The 27,000-nt window shown below is 50.3% G+C and overlaps 2 protein-coding genes across 5 annotated transcripts in view; one reads left to right on the top strand and one right to left on the bottom strand.

The window, feature by feature from the left end:
• Positions 1-20,516, top strand: part of Brd3 (bromodomain containing 3) — a 31,953-nt gene extending 11,437 nt beyond the window's left edge. For 3 of the 4 annotated variants that reach the window (XM_060389753.1, XM_021637361.2, XM_021637445.2), the window contains exons 2-13: positions 1,193-1,500; positions 2,430-2,567; positions 3,274-3,421; positions 4,138-4,352; positions 6,095-6,466; positions 8,875-9,003; positions 11,497-11,688; positions 12,535-12,585; positions 12,935-13,176; positions 15,530-15,822; positions 16,778-16,903; positions 17,560-20,516. In XM_060389753.1, the coding sequence (XP_060245736.1) occupies positions 1,288-1,500; positions 2,430-2,567; positions 3,274-3,421; positions 4,138-4,352; positions 6,095-6,466; positions 8,875-9,003; positions 11,497-11,688; positions 12,535-12,585; positions 12,935-13,176; positions 15,530-15,822; positions 16,778-16,903; positions 17,560-17,675 (2,235 nt within the window). In that variant the 5' untranslated portion in view covers positions 1,193-1,287 and the 3' untranslated portion in view covers positions 17,676-20,516. The remainder of the gene's footprint in view (positions 1-1,192; positions 1,501-2,429; positions 2,568-3,273; positions 3,422-4,137; positions 4,353-6,094; positions 6,467-8,874; positions 9,004-11,496; positions 11,689-12,534; positions 12,586-12,934; positions 13,177-15,529; positions 15,823-16,777; positions 16,904-17,559) is intronic. The other variant, XM_021637531.2, reaches the window with a different exon arrangement.
• Brd3os (BRD3 opposite strand) lies at positions 18,666-24,197 on the bottom strand. Its single transcript, XM_060389754.1, has one exon. The coding sequence runs from the start codon at positions 22,931-22,933 to the stop codon at positions 22,679-22,681; it is 255 nt and encodes an 84-aa protein (XP_060245737.1). The 5' UTR covers positions 22,934-24,197; the 3' UTR covers positions 18,666-22,678.
• Positions 24,198-27,000: the final 2,803 nt, after the last annotated feature.

Below are 27,000 nucleotides of genomic sequence, written 5' to 3'. Positions count from 1 at the left end.
TATCTCCCATTCTTTCATAAGATTACCTGCATTCTGCCCAAAGTTTGGCTGTGAGTCGCAGCCTCTGGTGACTTGAGGTCTTAAGTCTCTGGGGAAGTGAGTTTCCTGCACACACGGACCAGAAGGCTTTGCTATTCCTTCCCAGGTCTCACACCGGGTAGTGGGTAGGGTTCTGTCATTCCTCCATGAGTCTTCAGCTGTGGTTGTGCCAGTATCAACAGCACACATTTACTCAGAGCTCCTCACAGAATGCAGAGGGTTTGAGTGTTGGAGGAACAGGGTATATTCCTGCACATGCTCTTGTGTGGCATCCCCTGTTGTACTCCTTGTAGCCTGTCCTTACTACACAGTGCACAGTAGTCTTACTGCATGCTACCTCTACTGTATAGTGCCCTCATTGTAGAGTTTCTGCTTTATGGTGCTCCTGTATCAGTGCTGTGCAGTGGAGGTGCACTATGACAGCTGCAGCAAGTGTTCTATAGAGCAGGGACACTCTGCATGCTACCAATGTTGCACATCAGCCTGGCTTTTCTGGTGGTCCTGGCTTCTCAGGGATTTGCAGAACTGTTGTGGACAGTGCTATGTCTGGCCAGCATTCCTGACATCTAGGCTAGGGGGTTGTGAAGTGGCAGAATGTATCTTGTTCAGGGGCTGAGCACACAGGTGGGATACAGAAGAGGACCACAGGTTATAGCCACCTTTCACCATTCTGATTGGACGAGGATCAGGCATGTCACAGCCGGCTGCCATCACAAACCCCAGCTGGTTCTCCTGGTTACGTTAGAACTTCATGCCATGCCCTGCTCTGGGCCCCAGCTCCTTGTGCTAGGTTTAAGTCTGCAAACTTCTAGTTGTTGCTCATCTCTCAGCTAAGCTGTTGGATACATGTTGTAGTTCTCTGAGCCTGAGTTGTTCAAAATATTGCCACAGCCAAGTAATTGGGAGTCTGCTATAAATGTGCCAGTTCTAGCTACTCCATAGGGCTGTGAGCTGAAAGTTGCTAGGTCCTTTGTACTCTCCCTACCTCCTCTGGGAGCTGGTGACTCATGTTTGCATTTTTCCAAGCTAGAAGAGCAGTGGCTAGGATGGCTCTGAGGAATGCCACAGGCACACATCGAGGTGGTAGGGAAGGCAGTCTTTGCTGAGATGGAGGTTCCCAGAGTGATAGCTTCTTTGCTTTCTTCTTCTGCAGGTGCCTGATTGGGCCCAGAAATGGGATGCCAAGCCTCCATGAGGGTCGCCTCTTTGAGCCACTGCTGTGACAGCAAGTGAACAAGCTGCCAGAGGATGTCCACTACTACAGCGGCCGCCCCCACGGGGATCCCGGCAGTCCCGGGCCCTGTGAACCCTCCCCCACCTGAGGTCTCCAATCCCAGCAAGCCCGGCCGCAAGACTAACCAACTGCAGTACATGCAGAATGTGGTGGTGAAGACACTCTGGAAACATCAGTTTGCCTGGCCATTCTACCAGCCTGTAGATGCAATCAAGCTGAACCTGCCTGTGAGTAACCCTTAGCCCACTCCTGGAAATCCCGCCCAAAGGTGGTGTCTGAGATACTGCAGGTACTGCGTGTGCCTCAGTATCCCCAGGAAGCCAGCAGTCTGGCAGGGTGGTTGTCCCTAGTACAAGAAACAGGGAGAATCTATGGCCTCCATGGTGAAAGAATACAAGGAAGGGGCAAGAACAGCAGTTTTAATCCTGTGGATTACAGCCCTTTTAGGGATGAATGCCCTTTCACAGGAGTCACTTAAGACCACTGGAAAGCACAGATATTTACATTATAGTTTATAACAGTAGCAAAATTATAGTTATGAAGTAGTAACAAATAATTTTATGGTTGGGGGCCTCACTACAATATGAGGGACTGAATTAAAGGTTTATATCATTAAGAAGGTTGACATCCACTCGGCTAGAGGATGATGGGGCCTGGGGCAGGGGATCACTCAAGCTTTTATCCCATGCACTGGGGTCTGTACCTCTGCCTACTCATCATGCTTACTTACAGTCAGGTGCCAGGTGTTCAGTAAGGCCCATTTTCCAGGGCCTGGTCCCTTCAGTGTACGCTCAAATATCTGGATATAAACAGAGGTACCTGAAGAGTTGTAAGGTGAAGCCCTGGACAGGCACTTTGTGCCTTTGTTTCTGTGTACAGCTTGGTCCGTGAACACCTGCAGCCTTAGAATCAGAGTTTGGCTCCATCTGCATGTGAATTAGCTCAGGCTTTGCCCCAGCTGGAGAAACCTTTGGGGACAGGTTTGGCAGGAATTTGGGACTGGTCAAGAGTCTCCTCAGACCACATACCCCACCTGTTCTGAGGCCTCGGAGCCTGGTCCTGGGAGCCAGCTAACATGTGAGGATTTTGTTCTTCTTGGGAAGTATAAGAATAACATTGGCTGAATGAGTAACACTTCTGAACATCTCTTTCCTAGGATTATCATAAGATAATAAAAAACCCAATGGACATGGGGACTATCAAGAAGAGACTAGAAAATAATTATTATTGGAGTGCCAGTGAGTGTATGCAGGACTTCAACACCATGTTTACAAACTGTTACATTTATAACAAGGTAAGACACAAAATGTGGGCCCCAAAGCTGCTTGAGGGATGGTACTGGGAGGCCCAGGTTCCTAGTGTGACCATGGTGCCCAGTGAGTCCAGGCCCTTTGCCATGGCTCTCAGGCTCACAGTAGGCCAAACCCTGGTATTCTTGTGGTCAGTGAGTCCCTGTGCCATTCTAATGGCCTGATGAGGGTGGGGTCAGTGGAAACTGGACAGTTTTCAGAGGACACTGACCACTGACACAGCCTATAGGCTCTATTCTGGAGCCTAGGAAGCCCCATCCTTAGAAAGCCTAAGGGTGCAGAACTAGGGGCCCAGCCTCCCAGCCTGCCATCAAGAGGAGGTGGTCAGGTAGGCTGTGACTTCAGGGGGCAGCCAACCAAAGTGTTGAACAAAGCACTCTGACTTGGGAACTCTGCAGAGTGGTCAGTGGAGGAACAGTGCCTGAAGTCATAGAGAACCCCGCTTAGGGATTTGCTCTCTGAGCAGTGTGAATAAAGGGAGCTATGGAAGCTCCTTTTCTCTGCTGGGTAAAGGCTCTTTTTATGCTTTGTATTCTTCCGGGATTTTCCACATTGAAAAATATTCTTCTTGTCTTTTCTCCCCGCCAAGTCTCTTAACAAAATTCAGTGCATTCTTGAACTGCAATCTACAATGTCTTTTGCAGGTGTGTGTTTCTTTCCTACTAAGTGACCTGGGTTCTCTGTCTTTAGCCCACAGATGACATAGTGCTAATGGCCCAGGCCTTAGAGAAAATCTTTCTGCAGAAAGTGGCCCAGATGCCCCAGGAAGAAGTTGAACTATTGCCCCCTGCTCCAAAGGGCAAAGGCCGGAAGCCAGCTGCAGGAGCCCAGAATTCAGGTAAAAGGAGGCAGGCAGGGAGGGAGCACAGGCATTCCCTACTGAGGCTCTAAGTGGAGGGGTTGGGTGTGAGTCCCTTGCCCCACTAAGTCTTGTCTCTTGCCCGCCAGGTTGGACAGGTGTGATGAGCTTGACAGGTGGCAGGTCTTAGTTGTACCGGAGAGGTGGCCAGTCTTGGACAGGGAAGTGTTTGCTGTAGCTGCTGTTACCTGTCTGTCTGTCCTCCCACATTTTACTTCTGTATTTATTGACTTTAGAATTGGTTTTCCCTTGCTTACTGCCTGGTTTAGAGGAGTTTGTCTTTTAGCTTGAAAGAGTCAATTATCCAGAGCCCTGGGACAGTCTGGGGTCCAATCAAAGTCTGAGAATGGGTATTGATTAGAGATGTGTCAGACAAAATGGCTGACTGGGCAGGGCATGGTTGAAACTGAGCTAGGTGTAAGGAAGGCTGAGTTCTGGTTGTCAGTTAGCTGTGGACTCTTGAGTGGATTCCTCAACTCATAGCTGGCTGTGGGGCTTACTTTGGTTTCCTCTTTCATTTACGTAGTGAACATTGCCCAGGCAGCTGTTCCAGCCACTGCCCCAAGGCTAGAGTTCTTGCTAGGGTGTCTTGGTTTGTCCCAAAAGGCTCTAGTGCTATGGCTGAATGGCATGGTCTTAGATGCTTCTGGAAATACTGAGCCCACTGAATTGAGCTCCATGTCCTTGTCTTGAAGGTACACAACAAGTGGCAGCCGTATCTTCGGTCTCCCCAGCAACCCCCTTCCAGAACATACCCCCCACTGTATCTCAGACACCAGTCATTGCTGCCACCCCTGTACCAACCATCACTGCAAACGTCACATCAGTTCCCGTTCCCCCAGCTGCCGCACCGCCTCCTCCTGCGACATCCATCGTCCCTGTGGTCCCTCCCACACCACCTGTAGTCAAGGTGAGCTTTCCTTCACGTCTGGTGAGGTTGGCTGGGGTCCAAGATCCATAGAGTTCCTGAAACAGGCAGCACTGGGGCAGGTAGGAGCTCTGCTGCCTCTCCGGGTATAGCTGTTTGGAAAGGTTTTCTGCACAGACAAGAAGACCGAGGCTCAGGGGTGGAGGTCACATGGCTGGTGCTGGCCAAGCTGGACTTGAACCCCAGCTTTTTTGGCCTGGTAGTCCTGGTCTTTATAAGCCATTGGGGAAGGTGGAAAAGGTGTGGGGCCAGTGGTGAGGGTCAGAGGGGTCAGATCATCTCTGGTCATCCTGGGGGGAGTGATGGCCAGTGACACCAGCCTGGATTTGTAAGGGCCTGCACATCTATTCCTTGTTTGCTAGGAGTTTTCACAGTGGACACTGTCCTGTCCTGGCCAGGCCCTGCTTAGGTATGGATGGAGTGGGGCTCTCTGAGGTTTGGGATTGGCAAGGCCTGTTGACTCTCCTGCTTTGAGTAGGTCCCATATCAGGCACTCATGTGTATTATCTTCTTCAATTTGATCCTCACAGCGACCCTCTGGGGCAGGCAGTAGTCCCCCCTCTTACAGATGAGGAAACGGGCGCTCAGGGTTTAAATGGCTCTCCCAAGGTAAAATGCCACCTCCGTTGCCTTCCTTCCCCCTGTGGCCTTCACTGCCTGCACTTCCCGGTGGCGCCTGGCCAGGCTGTTTGCCACAGCAAGTCTACCCTCCCACCCCAGGTCCTCTGCAGCTCAAGCTTGCTGCTTGCCATCCTGTAGGTGCCCATCAAAGTTTTTGGATGGCCAGCTTGTCACCCTGTCAGCCTGAGGGTGGCAGCTTGGCTGGGAAGTAGCTAGAGGGCTGTCAATGGCAGGTTCTGTTGCCACCATCTGGCCTGTGGGTTTGTGGCTCCTATTGGCTTCTCTGCCCACATGAGCAAGCTGAGAGGAACCTGCTGAGTAGGTCTCAATATATACATCAAGCCCTGGTCCTAACTCAGTGGTGATACCTATTGGTCGGGTTCTTCAGGCTGTGGCAGAGACCCTTTTCTCCTCATATCCCTTGGCGGAGGCTGTATGTGTTGCCTGCTATGAACAGCTGGCTCCAGGTGCACCTGTGGGAGGCTGTGGCCTTTCCTGGGCTTAGCAGCCCTCTGCACTGCCTATGCCTTCCAGACAGTCCTGGTCTGTCCATGCCTACAGCCCTTGGAGTCTCTTGGCCTCAAACTGCTGTGGCTGCTTCATGTCTCCTGGTCAGGCTGCCCCCACCCATCCAGCCTGGAATGCTCCTCCTGCCTCCCCTCCTTCTGCTCAATTTGTGTCTGTCCTTGAAGCACCTGCTCAGGGCCTGGTCTGGCACTTTCCTCTTGGTCTTTAAAGCAGGGAGTCCCTGTCTCTAGCACCAGTGGTGCTTGTTAGATGTTGGGTGAATTCCCTGCAGCACCTCATGCTGCTCAGGTCAGTGGCACGCTCACCCACCTGGATGGCTGAGTCCTCAGGGGTGAGGGAGAGTTCCAGCCTCACAATGGCCAGCTGTGTGACCTTGGACTGTGGGTCTGGCCCCTCTGAGCCTCGGTGTCTTCTGTACTGTGGGGACAGCTGAGAAGGACATGAGACCCTGCATGTGGTCGCTGGCTTGGCGCCTGGCAGGCAGTCTGTACTGCAGAGGTGTGGCAGCCGGGAGACACATCTCTTTTCTATGAACTTCCTTGTTTCTGGAGTTCACTGTTACTTTGTTGTCACAGAAAAAGGGTGTGAAGCGGAAAGCAGACACAACCACTCCCACAACGTCTGCCATCACTGCCAGCCGGAGTGAGTCTCCCCCGCCACTTTCAGAGCCCAAGCAGGCCAAGGTGGTGGCCCGACGGGAGAGTGGGGGCCGTCCCATCAAACCTCCTAAGAAGGACCTGGAAGATGGCGAGGTCCCACAGCACGCGGGTAAAAAAGGAAAGCTGTCGGAGCACCTGCGGCACTGTGACAGCATTCTTCGGGAGATGCTCTCCAAGAAGCATGCTGCCTATGCATGGCCCTTCTACAAGCCAGTGGACGCTGAGGCACTGGAGCTGCATGACTACCATGACATCATCAAGCACCCCATGGACCTCAGCACCGTCAAAGTAAGTGGGGTGGCATGCAGGGCAGGGTGGTGCCTGTGGCCAAAGCCAGTAGGCTCTCTATGGCCCTGGTGGCCCTGCCTGGCTGAGCTGCACTCATCCAGGTCCTGTTCTGCTGCTGATGTCTCTTGCCCCTTGAGTGTTGGGTCTGCCCACACTCTGTCCTGGTCAGGGACAAGGACCTGTTGGTCTCGAGTCTATACCTCCATTCTGGTGGAGCATAGATCAGTGGTCCAGTAGTTCTGTATCACCATAAAGGGGGCGCTTTCTGCTTCAGAGGCTAATGCAGAGGTAGGTAGATCTCTGTAAGTTTGAGACGTACTTGTTAGGCCCGGTGTGCATGACAAGTTCCAGGACACCCAGGGCTACTTAGAGAGACCCTGTCTCAAACCCCTGATGTGTAGGCATCTCAGAGCAGAGATGAGAATCTCATGGCCAGCAGGGGTGGGCGGGCTGTGCCTTAGCCCTTGGTTACCTTTGAGCTCTGCCCCGACCCAGACACAGAAGTATAGAGAGATGGGCAAAGAACTGAGGCCATGAGCTCAGCTGGGCCATCTACGTGCTTTAGTTTCCCAGAATCAGTGTCTTGTTCTGGATTTTGCTGTGTCCAGGCAGATCAGGGCCTGATGGTTGTGGAAGTGGACTTGAGTTTTTGTGGGAGAAGGATCCTGGGAGATGATAATAGACTCAGAGCAGGGCTTGGCTCTTCCTACAGGGACTTCCAAGACTCTACTTGCCAGTTGAGGCAGTCATCTCCCTTCTCTCAGTCAGATGGTGGGATAGTTGCTTGTTTCATCTGGGCATCCTTGCAAAGGCAGTGGTTTCAGCTCATTGCACACCTCAGGCAGAACCTCCCAGTTGAAGCTTTTTGTCCTAGATTGTTGTGTTAGAGCAGGCAGGCAGGCAGGCCTGGCCACTTAAAAAAATGTTTATGCCCATGTTGGAACCACATACATAGTCCCTTAGCTGCTGGAGGCTTTGTTTTACCCTGCCTGACCACTGCTGTGTACTTGTTCTGGAACTTTGCCTGGGGTTCCAGTGTTTTGGCTGCATCGCGACAGCATAATTCCATTTGGTCACCCTCTCGTTTGCCCTTGGGTTTGAGATGAGGCAGCTTTGGGAGTTCAGTTCACCATGTGCTTTGTTGAGGCTTATAGGGAGGCTGTGTGCTTACCCCGGTGACTCTTGCAGGGCTGAGCCCAAGTAGCACATCCTGTGAAAAGACTTGAGCACAAGAGTACAAAACAGCCTCAGTTTCTAAAGACTGCAGTAAATTACTTAATATGTTATGGATTTAGTTTTTGTTATAGATTTATTTTGTGTGTATGAGTGTTTCCTGCATGTGTGTGTGTGTACTATGTGCATGCCTGGTGCCTGCAGAGGTTAGAAGATGTTATTGAATCCTCTGGAACTGGGTTTATGGATGTTTGTATACCATCATGTGGATGATGGGAACTGAACCCAACTACTCTGCAAGAGTAACAAGTGTCCTTAACCATGGAACCATCTCTCTAGCACCCAGTATGTTGTAGATTTGAATGATTAAACTTAAGGGGGAGATTGTCCTGGCATGTGTCCTACCAGCTCCAGAAGGTGTTTCTCCAAGTAGCTCTCTGCTGAGAGCATGTGTCTGGGCACAAGGGCCAGGCCTGTTATTGAGGTCCCTCCTCTGTGTAGGAAGCCATATCATTCAGGGTTTTGGGGTGGGTGCTTAGCCCCTAGATCACTGGCTACTGGTCACCATACAAGACAGGAACCCATACCCTCATAAGTAGCTTAAAAGTATGCCCACCCAGTCCTCACCAGTCTGCCCTACCCAGCTTTGTGTGCCTGTGTGACCCCACCCAACCTGCTTTGCTGCAATTACTTGGGCTAGGCTTCAGTGGTGTCTGAGGGGCTTTGCTCTGGGGTGGCCAGGTCCCTGCAGTTGGTCAGCATCAGCTCTGTAGGCCCCTACTGCCCTCCACCCTCACAAACTCAGAGCTGCCTCTGGGCCATCTCATAAGAGGCAAGTTGGTAAACAACTCCTAGATTCCTCATAGGAAAAGCATAATCTCATTCTGTAAGCTGAGTGGGCTTCCCAAATTGGCAAAGTTTTCACTTGAAATTCCCCTAAAGCCCTCAACACCAGAACCTTCTGTGATATATACCGTATGGCTGAAAACTCTCAATGAGGTTAGGGTTGGTGTGGGTTTTATCTCCCAATCTTCCATTCAGTGGCTCCTCTTGTTGAGGTGCCTCTTGTTGAACTGTCACCTCTTACCCCTTTTCCTAGGGCTCCCTCCTCTGAGGACTCCAACCCAACTAATTGCCAGATGTCCTGACTGCCAGTTGCCTTGGTTGCCAGGGATGTTCTGAGGATCTGAGTCTATCCTCTACACGGTCTTCTTACACCTTGTTGCTTGTTACAGAGGAAAATGGATAGCCGCGAGTACCCAGATGCACAGGGCTTTGCTGCCGATATCCGGTTAATGTTCTCGAATTGTTATAAGTACAACCCTCCAGACCATGAAGTGGTGGCCATGGCCAGGAAGCTCCAGGTAACCCAGGGCTGGGTGTAAGTGGGATTCACAGCTGAGTTGTACTGTGGGTATTGAGGCTCTTAGATAGTCTGGGCAAACCTGGGCGGTGACGCAAGTGTTTCTGAAGCATTCCCAGCGGGCAGTCCTCTGAGGAGCCTCGTTTCCACAGCCCATTTTGTCTATGTGGCAGTGGGATCCTGCTAATCTTAGAGGGGATTCCAGGGTACATAATGAATAGATGATTAGCTTCTGCTTCTTGGGTGGGAAGGTGAAGAGCAGGCAGTGGCCTCTGTGGCTGTGGGAGCCCTTGCCTGGCTGCCCTGCGGAGCATCCCTGCAGGCGAGCCTCTCCATTTGAGGCTGAGGTACCCTAGTTAGGGTGGGAGGTGTCCGTTCTTCTGAGGTGTTAGAGTGGGACTGGGTCAGCTTACAGTGATTCTTTGCTAGAGAAAAACCACAGATTGTCTTAAGGGGAGACCAGAGTGTTCTGGCATAGCCTTCAGTGCAAGTGTGAGCAATCCATGTGGTTGTTTGACCCAGGGTGGGTGAACACCTCTATGTACTGCCAAGGACCAACTAGGTGCTGAATAAAACACCCTCCTGTTTATGATTTGCGTGGAGAAAGTTATCAAAAGACTTGCCTTTTGGAGACAAAAGTAAAGATTATGAATTAACATTTGGATTTTAGTTTTGGGGTTTTCCTTGGTTTTGCTTTTGTTGTTGTTGTTGTTGTTGCTGTTTTTAACTGAGTCTGAGGGGCTGGAGAGATGGCTTCAGCAGTTAAGAACACTTGTTACTCTTGCATAGGACCTGAGCTTGGTTCCCAGCACCTGCATGGTGGCTCACAACCAGTTCCAGGGGATCCGACGCTCTCTTCAGGCCTCTGTGAGCAGTGCATGCATGTGGTTCATATACATACGTGCAGGCAAAACAGACACAAAATACAAATTAAAAACCTTAAAGACGGTCTGATTTTTGTAGCTTAGGCTAGTCTTGAATTTGTAGCTATCCTCCTGCCTCAGTTTCCTGAGTAGTGGTATTATAGGTGTGCCACTACACCTGGCTTTAGGACCCAGAACGTTCTATGAGAATTCTTAGTTCTGCTCAGACATGTCCTGAGGTCCCTGACATCCATCTTGGGTTATGAGGGCTGGTGGGTAAAACCTTTTTTCCCCTTGTGGGTCCTTTTAATGTTTCTCACCTTCTTTCGAAAATGGGCCCCTGTGAAGGAAAGTGAGCCCCTGTGAGGCATAAGGTCTCCTCAGTTCTGGCTGTGTCCTGCTCTGTCTGGACAGGTCCTGCTGGGGAACAGGGCACAGTAATTACAGAGGTCCTCGTATGTGCAGTAGAGGCAGCCTTAGGCACTGTCTACTGCTGAGACCTTGATCTCTGTGCCTTGTTCTCTCTGGACTCCAAAGGCCTTGTCATATAATGTCAGAGGGTGCTATGCTGCTAAAAAGCCAGGCTGTCAGCCAGGCAGTGATGGCACACACCTTGATGGAGGCAGAGTCAGGTGGATCTCTGAGTTCAAGGACAGCCTGATCTACAGAGTGAGTTCCAGGACAGCTAGGGCTACACAGAGAAACCTTGTCTGAAAAGAACCAAAAAGCTAGCCTGGGGCTTCAATTGGGATATATAATGAATAAATTGTGAAGAAAAAAAAAGCTAGACTGTCTGCAGACGGTGATTGTTAGCCACCCAGCCACAGAGGGTGGAGGAGTTTTGTTATCAGTGTAGTTCAGTCATCATTATTGTCAGATTATGAATTGGGCTCTGCGGGCTGGAGGCCAACTCCATCATGACTTGCCAGGAGTAGCCTCTTACCTTTTAGTTGGAGATCTAAGGGTTGGGAGGAGTCTAAGAACACACTCTTGAGTAGGCACTTTTAGAAGCTGGGTTCCAGCTGGGCTGTACATGTGCATGCACTCTCATACATGTCTGGGTAGACCCAGTATATGAGGCAGGCAAAGGGAACACCCCTTATTTTCACATGGTCCCCCTCATCCCTTTTTGCACCAGGAGCTAAAGGTCCTACAGGAGCTTCAAGGGGCTTTCTAAACTTGGCTTTGTTAGAGTGCAGTTTTGCCTATTTTGGCATTCACCAGTGTGAGGTGCGTCACTGCAGTACAAGCCCAGGAAGGGGGTCGGGTGAGAGCCAGCTCCCAGTGTCCTGTGGCTTGGGTCTCTGCTGGTGTTTAGGGCTGAAGGAAAGGCACTCTTATTCACAGAGGGGTATTACTGAGGAGCCAGGGCACCCAGGGCTGCAGGGCTGTCCTTGCCTCCTACACAAGACTTGCAGATTTAGCTAAGGGAGCTTTGTGTCAGGCCCCAGAAAGCCAGGTCTGTGATTGACTGGCCTCTTCCCTCATTCTAGGCCTACATGTGGGACTTGCCTGCCCCATCGCAGAACTTGAGCCATGTGTGGTGTGGTGCTGCTCAGAGGCATCTTATATGCTGTGGAGGGGCTGCCTTGAGGGTGTGCGGGTGGTCAGCTGTCCTTCTCTTTCCCCAGGATGTGTTTGAGATGAGGTTTGCCAAGATGCCTGATGAGCCTATAGAAGCGCCTGCACTGCCTGCTCCCACAGCTCCTGTCGTGAGCAAAGGTGCTGAGAGTAGCCGTAGTAGTGAGGAGAGCTCTTCAGATTCAGGCAGCTCAGACTCAGAGGAGGAGCGAGCCACTCGGCTGGCAGAGCTGCAAGAGCAGGTGAGGGCAACCACCTCTGTGCTGCTTCCCTCTGGCATGGGTCCCCAGGCCTAGCTATCTAAGCTGTGCCCTTGCCCTCACTTCTCCCTTCTTTGAGCTGCTGCGATTCTTGTCTATAGTACTGTTGGAGGGGGCTGGGCTGGGAGGTGATGCTCATGGAACCTTCCTGGATCCAAGGAGCATGCAGGTGGCCGAAAGCACTTTTGTGTCTGAGTCACTTGGGTACCTGGGGGCTGGGCCATGCAGAAAGGCCTGGAATTCATACACAATATGAAAAAGGCCACAGTAATGACTTTTAAAAAGTAGTGGCTACAGTGGGTGTGTTACAGGCTCCAAGAACTCCTCGGAGCCTGGCTCAGATATGTGCCTCCCAAATTTTCCTCTGCCTCAGTCTCCCTGATGTGCAGAGTGAGATGACTGTTCTCAGGAACAGTCCTACAATATGGTCTACCTTTCCCAGGTGTGGCAGCCCGCCCTGTGAAGTCAGAGCACAGCCAAAGGCAAAGTAGTGTGCCTGAACAGGTGGCTCCAGGGGGAGGCAGGGCCAGGAGAGTAGAGTGTCACCAGATGGAGCTGCATGTCAGATGCTGAGATGATGAGGACATGGAGCAGGGCATGAGGTGTGGCCTTAGGGCTGATGAGTCCTTCCCACTGCATGGTACCTTCCCCTGTTGGCTACGTAGCTTTTCCCAAGATACCAGGGAGCCACACAGGCCACCTGCTTATCTGTACAAGGTGGGTCATGGTCCTCCTTCCCGAGACATAAATGCAGCGTTCTGTCTTGCTGGCTGCTGTTCGGGCACCAGGAGGATGAGCCGCTGCCATTGTCTCACTTTGATCCCGCAGACTGGCTGCAGAGCCTTCCAGGATCAGCTGTTGAATGTCTCCTCTGTGCAGGTGCTTACACTGTAGTCCTCTCATCTGAAAGATAAGCATTAACAATGAAAGTATTAGCTGCTGTTACTAAGGTCCTCCTGTGTCACCTGCCCCAAGCCCAGCCTATGAGCAACCACCCTGGGAGGTGGGTCCCTGTCCCCCCAATAGTTGAGGGAACAGGTTCAGGAGGTGAAGTGACTCACCAGCAGGCAGAGAGGGGCAGAGTGGGCTGGGAAGTGCTTCCCTGCATCTCTCTGGCTTCCAGAGACAGAGTGGGCCCAGATGCCCCTGGCTTATCCCACATAGCTGAGGCAGCCACAGGGGTACAGACCTGCCCAGAGTGTCCGCTTAGCTGCCTGCTCTTTTCCAGCTGAAGGCCGTGCACGAACAGCTGGCTGCCTTGTCTCAGGCCCCAGTGAATAAACCAAAGAAGAAGAAGGAGAAGAAGGAGAAGGAGAAGAAGAAGAAAGACAAGGACAAGGATAAAGAGAAGGAGAAGCACAAGGCCAAGGCCGAGGAGGAGAAGAAGGCCAAGGCAGTCCCAGCAGCCAAGCAGGCCCAGCAGAAGAAGGCTCCCACCAAGAAGGCCAATAGCACAACCACAGCCAGCAGGTGGGTGACCACCTGCTTGGCCCTCAGACTGCCTCAGGTCACAAGGACTGCCGGATCTAGGACCGTGCGCCTTGGCTACATGGAAACTGGGCTGGGACTTTGGGGTGACTGAGTGCCTGTGATGCCTGCTGGGGAGGTCACCCTCACCTGTCTGTCTGGCTCTGGTGCTGGACATTAAAGTATTTGCACTCCCAGAGGAGGCTTCTGTTGCTTTAGGTGTTTGGAACATTTTCTTGCTGTGGGCCAAGGGCCTTCACTTTGGAGCCAGACACTCTAATTTCTAGTGCAGCTGTTAGGCAAGGGGTTAAAGTAGGAAAGGTCCCAAGAGAGGATTCTCTCTAGCTAGGTGGAAGCAGCGAGTGCTGTGGGCAGGTGAGCAGTAGAAGCTGGGTACAGAGCCTCAGGCAAGGCTAGCAGACGTTCTTCTTTGGGGAAATGGAGTGGAATTGATACTGCTGGGGGGAAAAATGAGAGGATACAAGGTGCCATGCTCTGGTAAGGCATCCTCTGAGGGAGGGAGCCAGAGACGACTGAAGGGGTCAGATTCTGGCCATTGTGTAGAACAGGTCCAAGCAGTCATAAAATGGTAGTTTCACAGGCATTGGTGGCAGTAGAGAGACTGATTCTTTAGAGCCCACTTGGGTCTAGGTGGGAGGGCATTAGTGCTGAGTTCAGGAGAACAGTATGTGTAGCCCTGGAACTGTCAGCTGAGAGGTCATGCAGGATGATCTGTGTTCTAACCTACCTTTGCCTCTCCTTTCTCATCTCTCTCTCTCTTCTTAAGGGGATGTAGAAATCAGTTTTTCTTACACTGTCTTTGTCTGGATTTGGTATGTGTGTAATTCTGGTCCTCAAAATGATGGGATATAATATTATATAGTAATTAGGGACAATTTTTAAGAAGACTATCCTTTTTTCTATTTTCTGGGTGTTAAGTGTGTTGTGGGGCTCCTCTGCTCTGCATTTTGTGGCCTGGCTTTAATGCATACATCTATAGGACTGAAATGTCTTCCTGGGCAGTTGACATATGGTAGAGACTCTTTGTCAATATCCAGTCTCTCTTCCAGATAATAGTCCTTGACCAGAAGCCTTCCTTGTTGTTGCTTTTAATCTTTTTAGACAATGGTCTATCTCCTAGAACTCACTGTGTAGACCAGGCTGGCTTCAAACTCATAGAGGAGCTTAGCTACCTGCCTCCGCCTTTTAAGTGCTGGGATTAAAGGCGTGTGCCACCACACCTGGCCTCCTTTTAATTTTTTAAAAAGATAAATTTATTTTTATTTTATGTGTTGCTTACATATGTGACTTTGCACCATGTACATGCAGTGCCCTTGGAAGCCAAAAAAGGTTATCAGATCCTCTAGGACTGGAGTTAGAGTTAGTTGTGAGCTGCTGTGTGGGTGCCAGCTGGATCCAGATCTTCTGCAAGAACAGAACTCTTAACCACTGAGCCATCTCTTCAGGCCCCTTTTAAACTTTTTAAAATTACGTGCGTGGTAATTAATCCCAGCACTCAGGAGTCAGAGATAGATCTCTGAGGTCATGGCCAGCCTGGTCTACATAGTGAGAACCTGTCTCAATAAATAATTAGAAAAAAAAATCACATGTATTTGTGTGTGTGTATAGCACAGTGTAGATGTAGAGATCAGAGAACCGTTTACAAAAGCAGGGGTCCTCCCATTCCATTATGTGTATGCTGGGGATTGGACAGGGTTTACAGGTATTCATCCACTAAGCCACCTTACCAACTCTGACGCCTATTTTGTAAGACTGTAATATACCTATTTCTGGCTTTTCCCACCCTTTTAGAGATAGGTCTCCCAGTGTAATCTATGCTGGCCTTAAATTTATTACCATCTTGCCTGTTGAGGTTTGTATGGTGTATTTTTCCATCTTCTTTACTTTAATCTATCACTAGAGGGACTTGTTTCTCATCTGACCATCTCTTCCTTTTAGGTGATATACCAACAAGTTGATACTTACATTCAGTGTAATAACTGACACACTTGAATTTCATCTACCATGTCATCACTCTCTCTGTCCCTGGTTTTTCTCTTTCTTTTCAAATTTTAATTGTATGAATATGGAGGTCTGTTTTTGACCTGTTGGGTTTGACAGGTAGCTTCTGACTGGGCCCTGGGCCAGGAAGCAGCTGTTCTGACCCTGAAGTAGGGCCTTGCCTGTCCTTGGCAGGCAGACTAGACATCCTCAGATGGTTTGCCCAGTTCTTGTTACTGAGGAACTCTGGGTACACCCCTAGGGAAGAAAGCAGTGTGTTGTGGAGAAGAAAGGGGTTAGGTGGTGGGATAGGTAACAGACTCAGTGCCACATGGCTTCCTGTGTTCTGCCTCAGACAGCTCAAGAAGGGTGGCAAGCAGGCATCTGCATCCTATGACTCAGAGGAAGAGGAGGAGGGCCTGCCCATGAGCTATGATGAAAAGCGTCAACTCAGCCTGGACATCAACCGGCTGCCTGGCGAGAAGCTAGGCCGTGTGGTGCACATCATCCAGTCCCGGGAGCCCTCGCTCAGGGACTCAAACCCAGATGAGATTGAGATTGATTTTGAGACGCTGAAGCCAACCACACTGCGGGAACTGGAGAGATACGTCAAGTCTTGTTTACAGAAAAAGCAAAGGAAACCATTGTGTAAGTTGTGTGGCAGTGAGAGCATGGTGCTCGTAGCCTCTGCAGCCTGTGAGAAGAGGGGGTCCTAGGCCCACAGCTGGCTTGCTGTCTAAGCCTACCTGACCACCACAGGCCCCAAGGACATCTTCACTAAGCCAGGGCATGCCTGCCCCCATGTCCTCTTCCCTGTTCTTTGCTAGGGAAGGTGCCTGTTGGGCCTTAACAGGCCTGTGATGAAAAAGTAGGACTTGGGGTTGGCCCAGGCCATTCATTCAAGTCCAGTTAGGGCCCATTTCATACCCCTTCTAAAGGCTCTGGGGCTTTGGCTGTAGGGATGAGTCCCATTTTCTTGATTGATCAGGTGTCCAGAATCTCCACAGGATGGACTCTGATGTGAGCTAAAAAGTGCACCCTGAATTTGCTGGTTTCACCAAACAGGAACCGGTCATTGCCTGGGTCTGCAGGTGCTAGAGGCTGGGAGGAATCTGGAAGTCTCAAGGCAGCCCCTCACTATCTAGGCTCATGCCAACCTACATGTGGCTGTTCAGGTGTGTTTGGTCCTTGACTACTCTGGATGATACAGGAATTTGGTACTGAAGGCTGAACTCACTTCCAAGACCATGTCAGTCTCCAGCTCAGGCAGGAGAGAGTAGCTGTGTTGAGGGGGGAATGAGACAAGAGGGTCTGTGCCCTTCCCATTTGAACAGATGACAAGTCATAGCTCAGGTTCCAGGCTCTGGAGAATAGAGATGACGGTAAATGTTGAGGACTTCGTGGATGCGGCAGTGGTTGTTCCAGGTTACCCTAATGTTTCCTGCTATGCCAGGATCTGATAACAGCTCCGCACCAAAGATACATTGACCCTGCAGCAAGGCGGGTGGTGTGGGCACTAGCGTGTGGGGCTGGGATCTTTTGGCCACCTGTTGGTGTGGGTTGGTGACCTCTTGGCGTAGCTGTCTCACTGCTCACTTCACAGCAACAAGCGGGAAGAAGCAGGCAGCCAAATCGAAAGAGGAGTTAGCTCAGGAGAAGAAAAAGGAGCTGGAGAAGCGGCTACAAGATGTCAGTGGACAGCTGAACAGCAAGAAACCCACTAAGAAAGGTAAGCATGGAGGCCTGCTGTGGGGAGGTAGCAGTCACAAGGACCAGGAGAGCAAGGTCTGCCTCCTAGCACCTCCTACTTAGTCTTATCTACAACCAGGGGCAGGGGCATCTGTGCCCCTTGGGGTAGTTGCAGGAGAGAGAGAGAGAGAGAGAGAGGGAGACCGTCTGTCCTAGAGTTCTATGGAGTTAGGCTCTTGGAAGGAGGTCCTTGGGGCTGGCCTTGATGTTGAGGGCCTGGCATCCACCTGCTGCCTCCTCACTCCTAAGCATTGGTCACCAGCTTATTGGAAGCAGTGAGTTTCTGTCTTTCTAACCCAACATGTTAAACTAGTATGGTAAGCAAGTGTTGTCTCTGGCCCAGGTCTTCTGTTTTGGTTTTGTTAGGTCATAGATTTAGGTTAGTAGGTATTTTTGTCTCTTCCTTGTCCTTGGGCTTCAGTGATGCTGTAGAACAGCAGGACAGTGTAGGCAGCTGTCAGAGACCAATGGTCAGCTTGGATCTCACCTAAACATGTACCTTGGTGCAGCCATGTGGCCACTGGATGTGATTTTCTGGGTAGCCTTCAAGTATTAACTGTACCTCTGGGTCAAGACAGAGAAGACCTGATGACACACTGCTCAGTGAGGGCCTCTCCCACCCTTGTGTCCCTGCAGAGAAGTCTGGCTCAGCGCCCTCAGGAGGCCCATCAAGGCTCAGCAGTAGCAGCTCCTCCGAGTCTGCGAGCAGCAGCTCCAGTGGGTCCAGCTCTGACAGCAGCGACTCAGAGTGAACTTGGACTGGAACAGAGCTGGACAAATGGACGTGGCACACGCTGACTGCAGTGTTCCCTCCTATGGTTAATATACTTTCGTTCCATGGTGTGCAGGTTTTCTTTTACTTCAGTGTTATGATCTCTTCCAGCTGTGCTCCGGTAGGGCGGAGAGCCTCGCACGTGCACCGTACCCCACGAGAGGGCCGAGGTCTGCAGGAAATGCCTTTGCAGCTCGGTTTAGTTTGGAGACTGCGGTCTGGGATGCTAACCTGATGACCATAGACACAGTGGGAGGTGTGGCTGGACCTGCCCAATCCCTCCTCAGGCCCAGCCTCGCCCTTAGTAACTTGAAGGAAGCTTTTCAAGGGTATTTCTCTGGAATGGGTTCTGTGTTTGAAAGCTGTTAGAACACTAACCAGCAGGTTACTTCTCTCCGCAGGGGCTGAGGACAGATGTGTCAGCCCACGGGAACCAGGCTGGGCCCCAGCGGAGGGTCCTCGTAGCTGCAGATCAGAGCCTCGCACCTCTGGGCTGGGCATGGAGAAAGAGGGGTGCTGAGTTCTCTGGTCCCTTGACTGTGTGTGCAGCGTGCAGGTTTTGGGACACCGAAACTTTTACCTCAACTTAAGGGAATAAAAAGAAAAAAAAAAAACAAAAAGTTAAAAAAAAAATACACAAAAATAAACCTTTTTGTAAGTTCATCCATTTTCTACAGAAGTCCAGCCCAGCGTGCCCCACTTTGCTAGCGCTGCCCGGCTGCCACCGCCTCACGCCCTGAACCACCTCCCCAGTTTTATGTATATATAAATACTTTATTTATTATTAACATCATTGGTCATTTTTTAAAAAAAGAAAAAAGAAAAGAAAAAACCATAAATAAGTGCATTGAGAAAAAGTGGAGATGCAGGCCCCTGGCGATGAGGAGACTGGACCTGTGGTAAGAAGATTGGTCCTGTGGTGGTGTAGCTCCTGGTGCTCATCACGGCTGGGCTCCCTGGGCTCGTTGGCTTTTTTTTTTTTTTTTTTTTTTTTTTTAATGAAACCTGGGGACTTTACAAGTATAGACATCCTTCGGCTGCAGCACATCTTCATTTTATGTTGTCTCTTCAGTTCTTTCTTACTAACTTCTGGTCTTTTTAAAAGACGTCAACGGAGGGAACCTCAGTTCTTCAACACAAGCTTTGTAAGCTGAGAGAAAAGCAATGTATATCAGGCCAAGGTCTTGACATTTAATTTTCTATTGTAAAAAGTAATAATATACAGAGTTTAACAGAAAGTTCTGTTCCGTTTGTTGTGTTTGAGGCTGCCGAATGGTTTTGGAATGCAGGGTCAGCCTGGATTAGCTATAGCATTGTGGCCTCAGCCAGGAGCACACAGGCCAATCTCCCAGGCCTGGAAGCAGTCTGCAGAGGCTCTGCCTGACCTGTCTACTCCCGACAGGGTCAAAGGTGAGCCTGATGATCACTGTTAGCCCAGAAAACTGATTATCCCGACCCCACCTGAGGGCGCCAGGTGCAGAGCCTGGTCGTTGTATGGTTGTACTGAGGCGGGGGTCCCTGCAGTTTCTTCCATTACTTCTAGGCAGAGCCAAGGACTCGTCGTCAGCATCCCCACATGGGAGATATGTAAAATTTCTAAAGTCGATGCTGCCAGCTCTTGTGGATGTGGACAGGCAGTGAGTGTCAAGCTCGGGAAGCAGCTGGCTGGCTACCATGTCTAGACGCCTGGTGAGTGATCAGCCAGTTAAACTTGTAAGCCAGTTTGTTTATAATAAAAATATAAGTGGATTTTAAGGTTCCATTTTTTTAAGGTTACCCTTGTTTTTCAAAGGTATTTTTTAAACAGATCTTTAATAGAATATTTAAGCTGTGACTGTAAGAAATAAACACGAGGAAACTGACAGGCCTTCGCATGGGGTCTCAGTGGTGGCCTACCATGACAGCCTGGGCAGCATGTCTAGGCAAGGCACAGCGCCTGGGCGTGCACCGAGTGCCTCTGTGAGATGTGAGGCGAGCAGAGTCCGTTCCTGGGTGGTGCCCCTGCAGCAGGGCAGTGGTGCAGTGCTGGTTCCATGAGAGGAGGGTCTGGCATTCCCGTGGCTGTGGTCCCTACTGAGCAGCCTCGGTCATTGGTGCTTTTTTCTTTTTCTTTCTGTCCAGACTTAAACTGTTTTGTCTTTAGAGTTTTGGAGGGCCTCGGTCCCCACAATGCCAGGCTGCAGGGTAAACTGTCACTCCCTTCTTCTAAGTTACAGAGGCTACAGGAACTTAGATTGTTGTGTGCAGAGCTGGAGAACAGCTGTCCACAGGCTTCCTTAAGGGTCACATGCAGGAGTGAGGCAGGCACTTGGCAGACTACTGGGAGCCGAGGAATGGGCTTCAGGTTCAGACCTCCTCAGGCTGGATAGCTCAGCTTGCTTACAGACGGGAGACATCTGTGGTTTTCTTGGTTTGTCCTTTTGCAGCTGTCACGCCTTTTACAGTCATTTGGGAAATGCAAGCCCACTGTCAAAAGCTTTGTCATCCTGTTTCTCACTGTCCCTGCTACTGGCATAATACTTCCAGAAGCTTTTCTTTTTTTATATATATATTTAAAATGTTTCTTTTCTGTATGATGTGCATGCAAGTTTACCGTAACTTTTCTTAAACTTTTTAGTGCCGTTTCTAGTATATTCTTGTAAATGTCAGTTACTGAAAATGAGTCCATTGTAAGTAGTTTAGCTTGTTTTTTGCAATGCCGGCCTCAACAGCACAGAGTAAAAAGCGGTAGGAAGTACTCTGGTGTCTTCTGGTAATCATGAACCTTTCTCCTAGGGTGTTTGTTTTGTTTTCATAATAAAAAGAAGGGGAAAAAAGGTTATGTCTGCGTAGTGCTCTTTGCTGCAGTTCCTCATTCTGAGGGCACATGGTGAGTCCTCATACTTGACCTGTTATAGCTCTTGGTAGAAGAAATACACAGAACACCAGAACACCCAAAAAGGGCTCTAAAAACCACTTCAAGTTAAGTGTGGTGAAATCTGTTAGGAGGTTGAGGCAACAGAACTGTGAATTCTTTAAGGCCTGCACACTGCATAGTAACGGGGGAGGCTTTTGCAGAACAGCAGCAGAGCTCTTGAGCACCTGCTGGCCTCTGTCGTGGTGCTGGGGTACAGGGAGTACGGCCCTCCTTTAGACTGACTGCCTTCCTGAAGACCAAGGCTCTCCTAAGATTGTCTCACCTAATGCCCGTTCCGTCTCCTTGCTGCAGGTTCCTTGTATAGGCCTCCAAGTATAGACCCAGTGGAAATGTGGGTTAGAACACATGAAGAAACCTATTCTGCTCACCAAAAGTAGGCTGTGGAGTTGGCTTAGCTGCAGTAAAGGACTGAAAACTTGTAAGTGGCCAGGCCTGGGGAGGAGGTTCATGTTCCCATCCAGAGTGTGTCAGGCTACTTTGGCATTCTTGCTGCCACTACCCCTTCCCATCAGACTTAGTCTCTTCCAGTACTGGCCTGGCCTCCTAAGCACAGATGGCATTTTGTATTCTAAGCAGCTTAGTGGCTTTCCAGTGTCCTACATGAGGCATGATGCTTGTGTGCCACCCATACCTGCTGGATACCCTAAGATAGCTGCCCCACAAGTGCTCACTCTTCCCAGCACAGTCTGATTTGCCTCCCTAATGAGTGTGCTGTATCTGATAGGGACAGTCTTGGGGTAGGGGGATGTGAGCAGGTGGCAGCAATCCCAGGTAAGTGTGAAGCTTGCGTGCGGGACTTCAATTGAACTGAAAGGCTTGACAGAAACTGAGGAACTTGGAACAATTTCCAAGTGTCAGGCCTCCAGGTCAGGCCAACCAGCCCATACTGTATGATGAGGCCTCCCTCTATATTTACAGAAATACACTACAGAAGTCCAGCCCATGCCCTTGATCTCAGCAGGACAGAGCGGAAGGACCCTGACCCTAGGCTCCTCAGGAGGCTCCAGCTGCCCAGGCTGGATGTCGTATTTGAGGAATGCACTGTGTCCTGATGGTTTTAAAACAAATTTGCATTTCTGCAAAGGGATACAGTAACATAAAGCCATGGCTGAGACATGCTCTTTGCATAAGTTTCAAGCAAAGTGCAGCCTCTGCCACTGAGTGCTGGCAGTTGGATGGTAGTTAAGTGCCTGGTGAGTGGGCAGAACAGGGTGCATGGTGAGCGGTGATGCCACTGGAGCAGTTTGTAACTGAGCACAAAGTGCGGAGGGGACAGTGGCTGTCTTGAGGGAGGGCCTGTGCTTGCTTTATATATTTCCATTTAAGGGCTCTTAGCAACCGTCAGTCATTACTGTTATTTTAGAAAGCCAAGTAGGGTTTTACACGAGATAAATGAGGATGGGAGTCTTAGGTTTATTTAGAAAGCTCAGTTTTGACAAAACACAACCGCATTTGCATAGCCACACAGACCTTAACTGCAGCAGAGGCAAGCACTTTTCAGCTGTCCACAACGTGTGCTGAGGTGGAGCGTGACAGACCCTAAAAGAATGCCACTGCAGCCTGGCAGAAAGTTGGCTCTGCTGCTCCACCGTCGAGAACTTGCTCTCTTCCACGGGTGATTAAGTGTGAAATCACTTCTGGGCACATTTTGCTGACGGTGTTTAAGATATACCTATATATGAGATCACATCTGGTGGCCAGTGTGGATGCGACCATAATGCAGTATAACATTTAGACCAATTGGTCACTAAAACTCTGTGCTCAGGAATGTCATTCCCAGTGCTGGCCCCTTTTCACATGTCACTGCAGTGAGCTCATCATAGATGATAGGAAGAGTTCCCTCCTTACCCTGGACCCGACCCATTCTATATCAGGCAGCAGCTCATCGAAGCTGGGGGGGGGGGTGTCTTACTGGCTTCCCTTTTGTTGCCTGGGCCTGGGCAGTGAGGGGAGGGCATCTAGGCACCAGCTGTGTCACTAATAAAGGGCTTGGATGTTACTCTTGGGTGTTGAGTTTTCATACCACAACTTGATCTTCATGGGCATCAAAGGTCATCTCCCTGGAATTACATGATTGAGCAAAACTTAGACTGGCCAGTGTCCCTAGAGACCCCAAGCTGGTTTTTGTCTCGGACTAAGATGGCCTCATTTCCATACTGGGAGTACCACATGCTGCGGCTCCTGCTCAGGTATGTCCTGGGTGGTACAAACTCCAACTGCTGCTGCTGCTGTTGCCAAATGAGCAAGGAAGTGTCCCTGTACCGGAGGCGGGCGTAGCGTTCTGACAGGGCCTTCTCTGCCAGGGGGACTCGCCGACTCATCCCACAAGCCCAGGGTCCTGCACACCTGGCTTCCCTCCTAGGCCACGAACAGCTGGCTTTGTTAACTAGTTGGCTGTTGGGTTGAAGACTACTCGTTCAATGTAATAGTGGAAGTAGGTAACTCAGACTTCCCATAGGCAAGATCCTCAGGAGGGCAGGGGAAGCTAAGACACAAGTCTGACCGTTCGGAAGCCATGTGAGCCATTCCAGACAGAAAGTGGGTCAGCCTGGCGCGGTGGCCCAACTCTGAACAATAGAGTTGTGTCGACAGAGACTCCACACCACTCTGGGGCACCCTGCCCAGATGGCCACTGCCTCTGCAATACTGCTGAGCTCAAAGAGATGTATCCAGGGTCCCTGCAGCAGGGACCGACCTGTCCACGCCACTCAAAAGGCAATGGGAATGTGGACCAAGCGCTAGTTTTCACGTCCTTTCTAGCCAGTCTTCCATTCTTACCAAGGATGACACTGCAAAGGGAAGAATCTGTCTGGCGTAGGGTACAGGCCCAACACAGGCCTCGCCATCAGGAGCAGTCTCAGTGGGCCACAGAGTTCAGTGAGGCTACTCACGGATGCAGCCAGGTGAGCTGGGAGGAAGGGTGAGGCGTGTGGGCAGCCCACAGATGGTTTGGTGGTCCCAGGGTCTCCGCTGGTGAGAGAAGCGTTCCTCAGCTATGGAGCAGTGCTTCTGGGTGGAGGAAAGATGCGAACCCCACCTCCCGCACCCCTACGCCAGGCAAAGGCACCGCTTGCCCGGGTCCTCAAGCAGAGCAGCCATTGCCACCGGCGCTCACGGACACGCGTGTGCCTGCTGACGCAGAGGATCCAGGTACGCGGCGGGGCCAGGAGGCCGCGGCTACGTCTCCATGGCAGCGTCGCAGGCGTGGCGAGCCAAGTGCCGAGGACCCGCCTGCGGACTGACCTATCGATCACTCCGCGGGCCGACAACCGAGAGAGAGAGAGAGAGAGAGAGAGAGAGAGAGAGAGAGAGAGAGAGAGAGAGAGCCAGAGAGAGCCGACAACCCAGCGAGAGAGAGAGAGAGAGAGAGAGAGAGAGAGAGAGAGAGAGGAGAGAGAGAGAGGAGGAGCATGCAGAGAAGGGCGAAGACTGACAGGGAAGGACAGGGAAGGGGGAGGGGCCTGGTGGGGGCTGGTGGAGGAAGAGGTTGCTGGGAGAGAAGGGGAAGGTAGAGAAGGAGAGGGAGGCAGAGAGAAGGGGAGGAGGCGATCTAGAGGGTTGGAGGGGAGGAGCTGGAAGAGAGGAGGAGCCAGAGAAAGTGGCAGGAGAGGTCAGAAGAAGATCCAGGATAATCGGAGAGGAGTGGAGAGAGAGGGTTCCCGAGAAAGTAGTGGGTGTGTAGTGGGGGAAGATGGGGAGGATCTGAAGGGAGAAGCAAGAGAGGAAAGGAAGAGCTGGGAAGGAGCCGAGGGAGAAAAGCTGGAGAGGAGAGAATTAGGATTGAGAAGAGAAGCCTGAAGAGGCAAAGGAAAAAAGGAGCGTTTTGTAGGAAGAGGGACATTGCGGGAGTAGAAGTCGGTGGAGAGGATGGTAAAGACAAAGGGAGAAGCCAGGAGAGAAAAGGAGCCTGGGAAAGACACAGAGAAGTCAGGGTTGGGTTGAGGTAGGCTTAAGAGCTGGGTAGGAGAGCGTGGGGGTGAGGTGTCAGGTGGAGCTGGAGGGGGGATGAGCGAAGGTCTGGAGCAGATGCTGAGGTAGGAGTAGGACTTAGCATTAAGCCACCTCCCCTGGATCCTGTCATGATTCCTGCGGCTTTTCTTTATGTTTGTGTTGGGGGCTTTTATGGTCTGGAGATTGAATAATAATCCAGACCATGGCACTGGGCATGTTAGGCAAGGGCTCTAAGGTGAAGCTTTGTCCTCAGTCCTTTTTATTTCCTTTTGTACAGTTACTTTGTCAGAACTATAGCTGTTACTATTGACATCCCGCTCAGATGATGGGTGCACTTGTTTTCAATTTATTTAATGGTGTGTGGGATGTATTGTTTCAAAAGTAGCAGTGAAACCCCATCACTCCATACCCTGCCCATCTGAATTGTCCTAAAGCCCCAGGAAGATTCAGCATGCACTCTGCACACACTTTCTATTAGGCCCTTGTCCATCGTTTTTCTTTGTAAGGTTTTTTTTTGTTTTGTTTTTTTTTTTTCACAGTTTACTCCAATGCCAGTTAAGAATACTGACATCAGTGGGTGGTGGAGAAAGGGTGGTGGTCAGCACTTGGGAATTAGAGGCAGGTAGATCTCTGGGTTTGAGGACAGCTTTGTCTAGGTAGTGAGTTTCAGGCCAACCAAGGCTACAGAGCAAGACCTTGTCTCAAAAAGAGAGAAAAGAAAAAAAGAATATAGACAACACGGACACCCAAAAAACAGGACCAACTTGCAGAACACCAGTTCTTTACATGTGGGTTCGTCTGTTTATATGTGTACGGGCATGCATAAGCCATGGTACACATGTGGAGATCAAGGTTCAGCTTGAGGGAGTCTATTCTCCTTTCATCTTGGATCAAACTTAGATTGTCAGTCTTGGTGGCAAGTTCCCTTACCCACTGAGCCATGTCACCAGCTCTCCATCATCTTAATTTAGATACATACATACATTTATTTATTACTTAGTATGAGGGGGTTGTATGTGTGCATAGAGAAGATGTGGACAGCATGCAGGGGTTGGTTCTCTCTTGCCACGTGGGCCCCAGAGAGCAAACTCAGGTGGTCAGGCTTGGCAGTGTACATCTTTACCTGCTGAACCTCTCATCCGTCCCCAACACCTTACTGTTTGAAAAAAAAATGTCCTTCACTGAACTCAGAGTATACTAATTTGGCAAAATGAGTTATCAGGGACATTCTTGTCTCTGCCTCCTCGGTGAGGGGTACATACCATCATGCCAGATTTTTTTTTAATGGGCGCCATCTTTCCAGTGGGAAAGACATAAAAAGCTCATTCCTCCATCTAGAAAGCTGGGGATTGGAGGTGATGAACAGCATGGTAATCCTCATTGTCTGTTGAGCCAGGCCATATCAAGCTCCTACAACTAGGACCAGAGGTTGGCTAGTAATCTAAATGACCTTTATAGCCATAGGCTCCCCTAAACTCCCACAACCAGGACCAGAGGTGACTAATAGCCTAAATTACCTACCTCTATGCTATCTGTATGACAAGACTAGGCCAGACCTTTCCTTAGGCCTTTAAGTTAGTACAGCTGTCACTATAACCCAGCACATAGGTACTTCATGGCTCTGTGGCTGGGAAAGTGGTAAAAATGGCTGCCTCCTTCCCAGATCCCCAGTACTCTACCTACCTTCTTGCCTCCAGCTGGATGAAGGTCCCTTGCCTCTAATAGGACACTTAGAGTGAAGATAGATGCTTGCCCAAGGGCCTAGAATACCCTGCTAGGGAATCCTACTCATGGCCTGGCCCACCTATGTGTGACCCAAAGCTTAAGCTAGGGAGGGTAAACCTCAGGGGTCCTTTTAAGGGGTTCTATGTTTTCACCCTTTTGGGCCTTTTCTGTTCTGACTCAGTTTCTTTCTTTCTTTCTTTCTTTCTTTCTTTCTTTCTTTCTTTCTTTCTTTCTTTCTTTCTTTCTTCCTTCCTTCCTTCCTTCCTTCCTTCCTTCCTTCCTTTCTTTCTTTCTTTCTTTCTTTCTTTCTTTCTTTCTTTCTTTCTTTCTTTCTTTCTCTATTTCTTTCTAGACACAGTCTGTCTATGTAACTCTAGTTTTCCTGGAACTTGCTATGTGGATGCTATGCTATGGCTTCGAACTTAGGTAGATCTGCCTGCCTCTGCCTCCCAAGTGTTGGGTTAAAGGCCATGGTGTGCCACCATGCCTGGCTGCCTGCTTTTCTATATATTTCAGAACTATCTGACCCAAGCATGACACTTTTCCCTTGTAGGCTGGCCCTGAAGACATCAATCATTAATCAAGACAGCTCTGATAGCTCAGAGGTTAAGAGCACTGGCTGCTCTTTGAGAGGGCCTGCATTCAGTTCCCAGCAACCACATGGTGGCGCACTACCATTTATAATGAGATCTGATGCCCTCTTCTGGCGTGC

The sequence above is a fragment of the Meriones unguiculatus genome, chromosome 8 (genome assembly GCF_030254825.1).
Source record: "Meriones unguiculatus strain TT.TT164.6M chromosome 8, Bangor_MerUng_6.1, whole genome shotgun sequence".
Classification (NCBI taxonomy): Eukaryota; Metazoa; Chordata; class Mammalia; order Rodentia; family Muridae; genus Meriones; species Meriones unguiculatus.
Note: the sequence above shows the minus strand (reverse complement) of the source record. Positions and strands in the feature narration are given on the sequence as shown.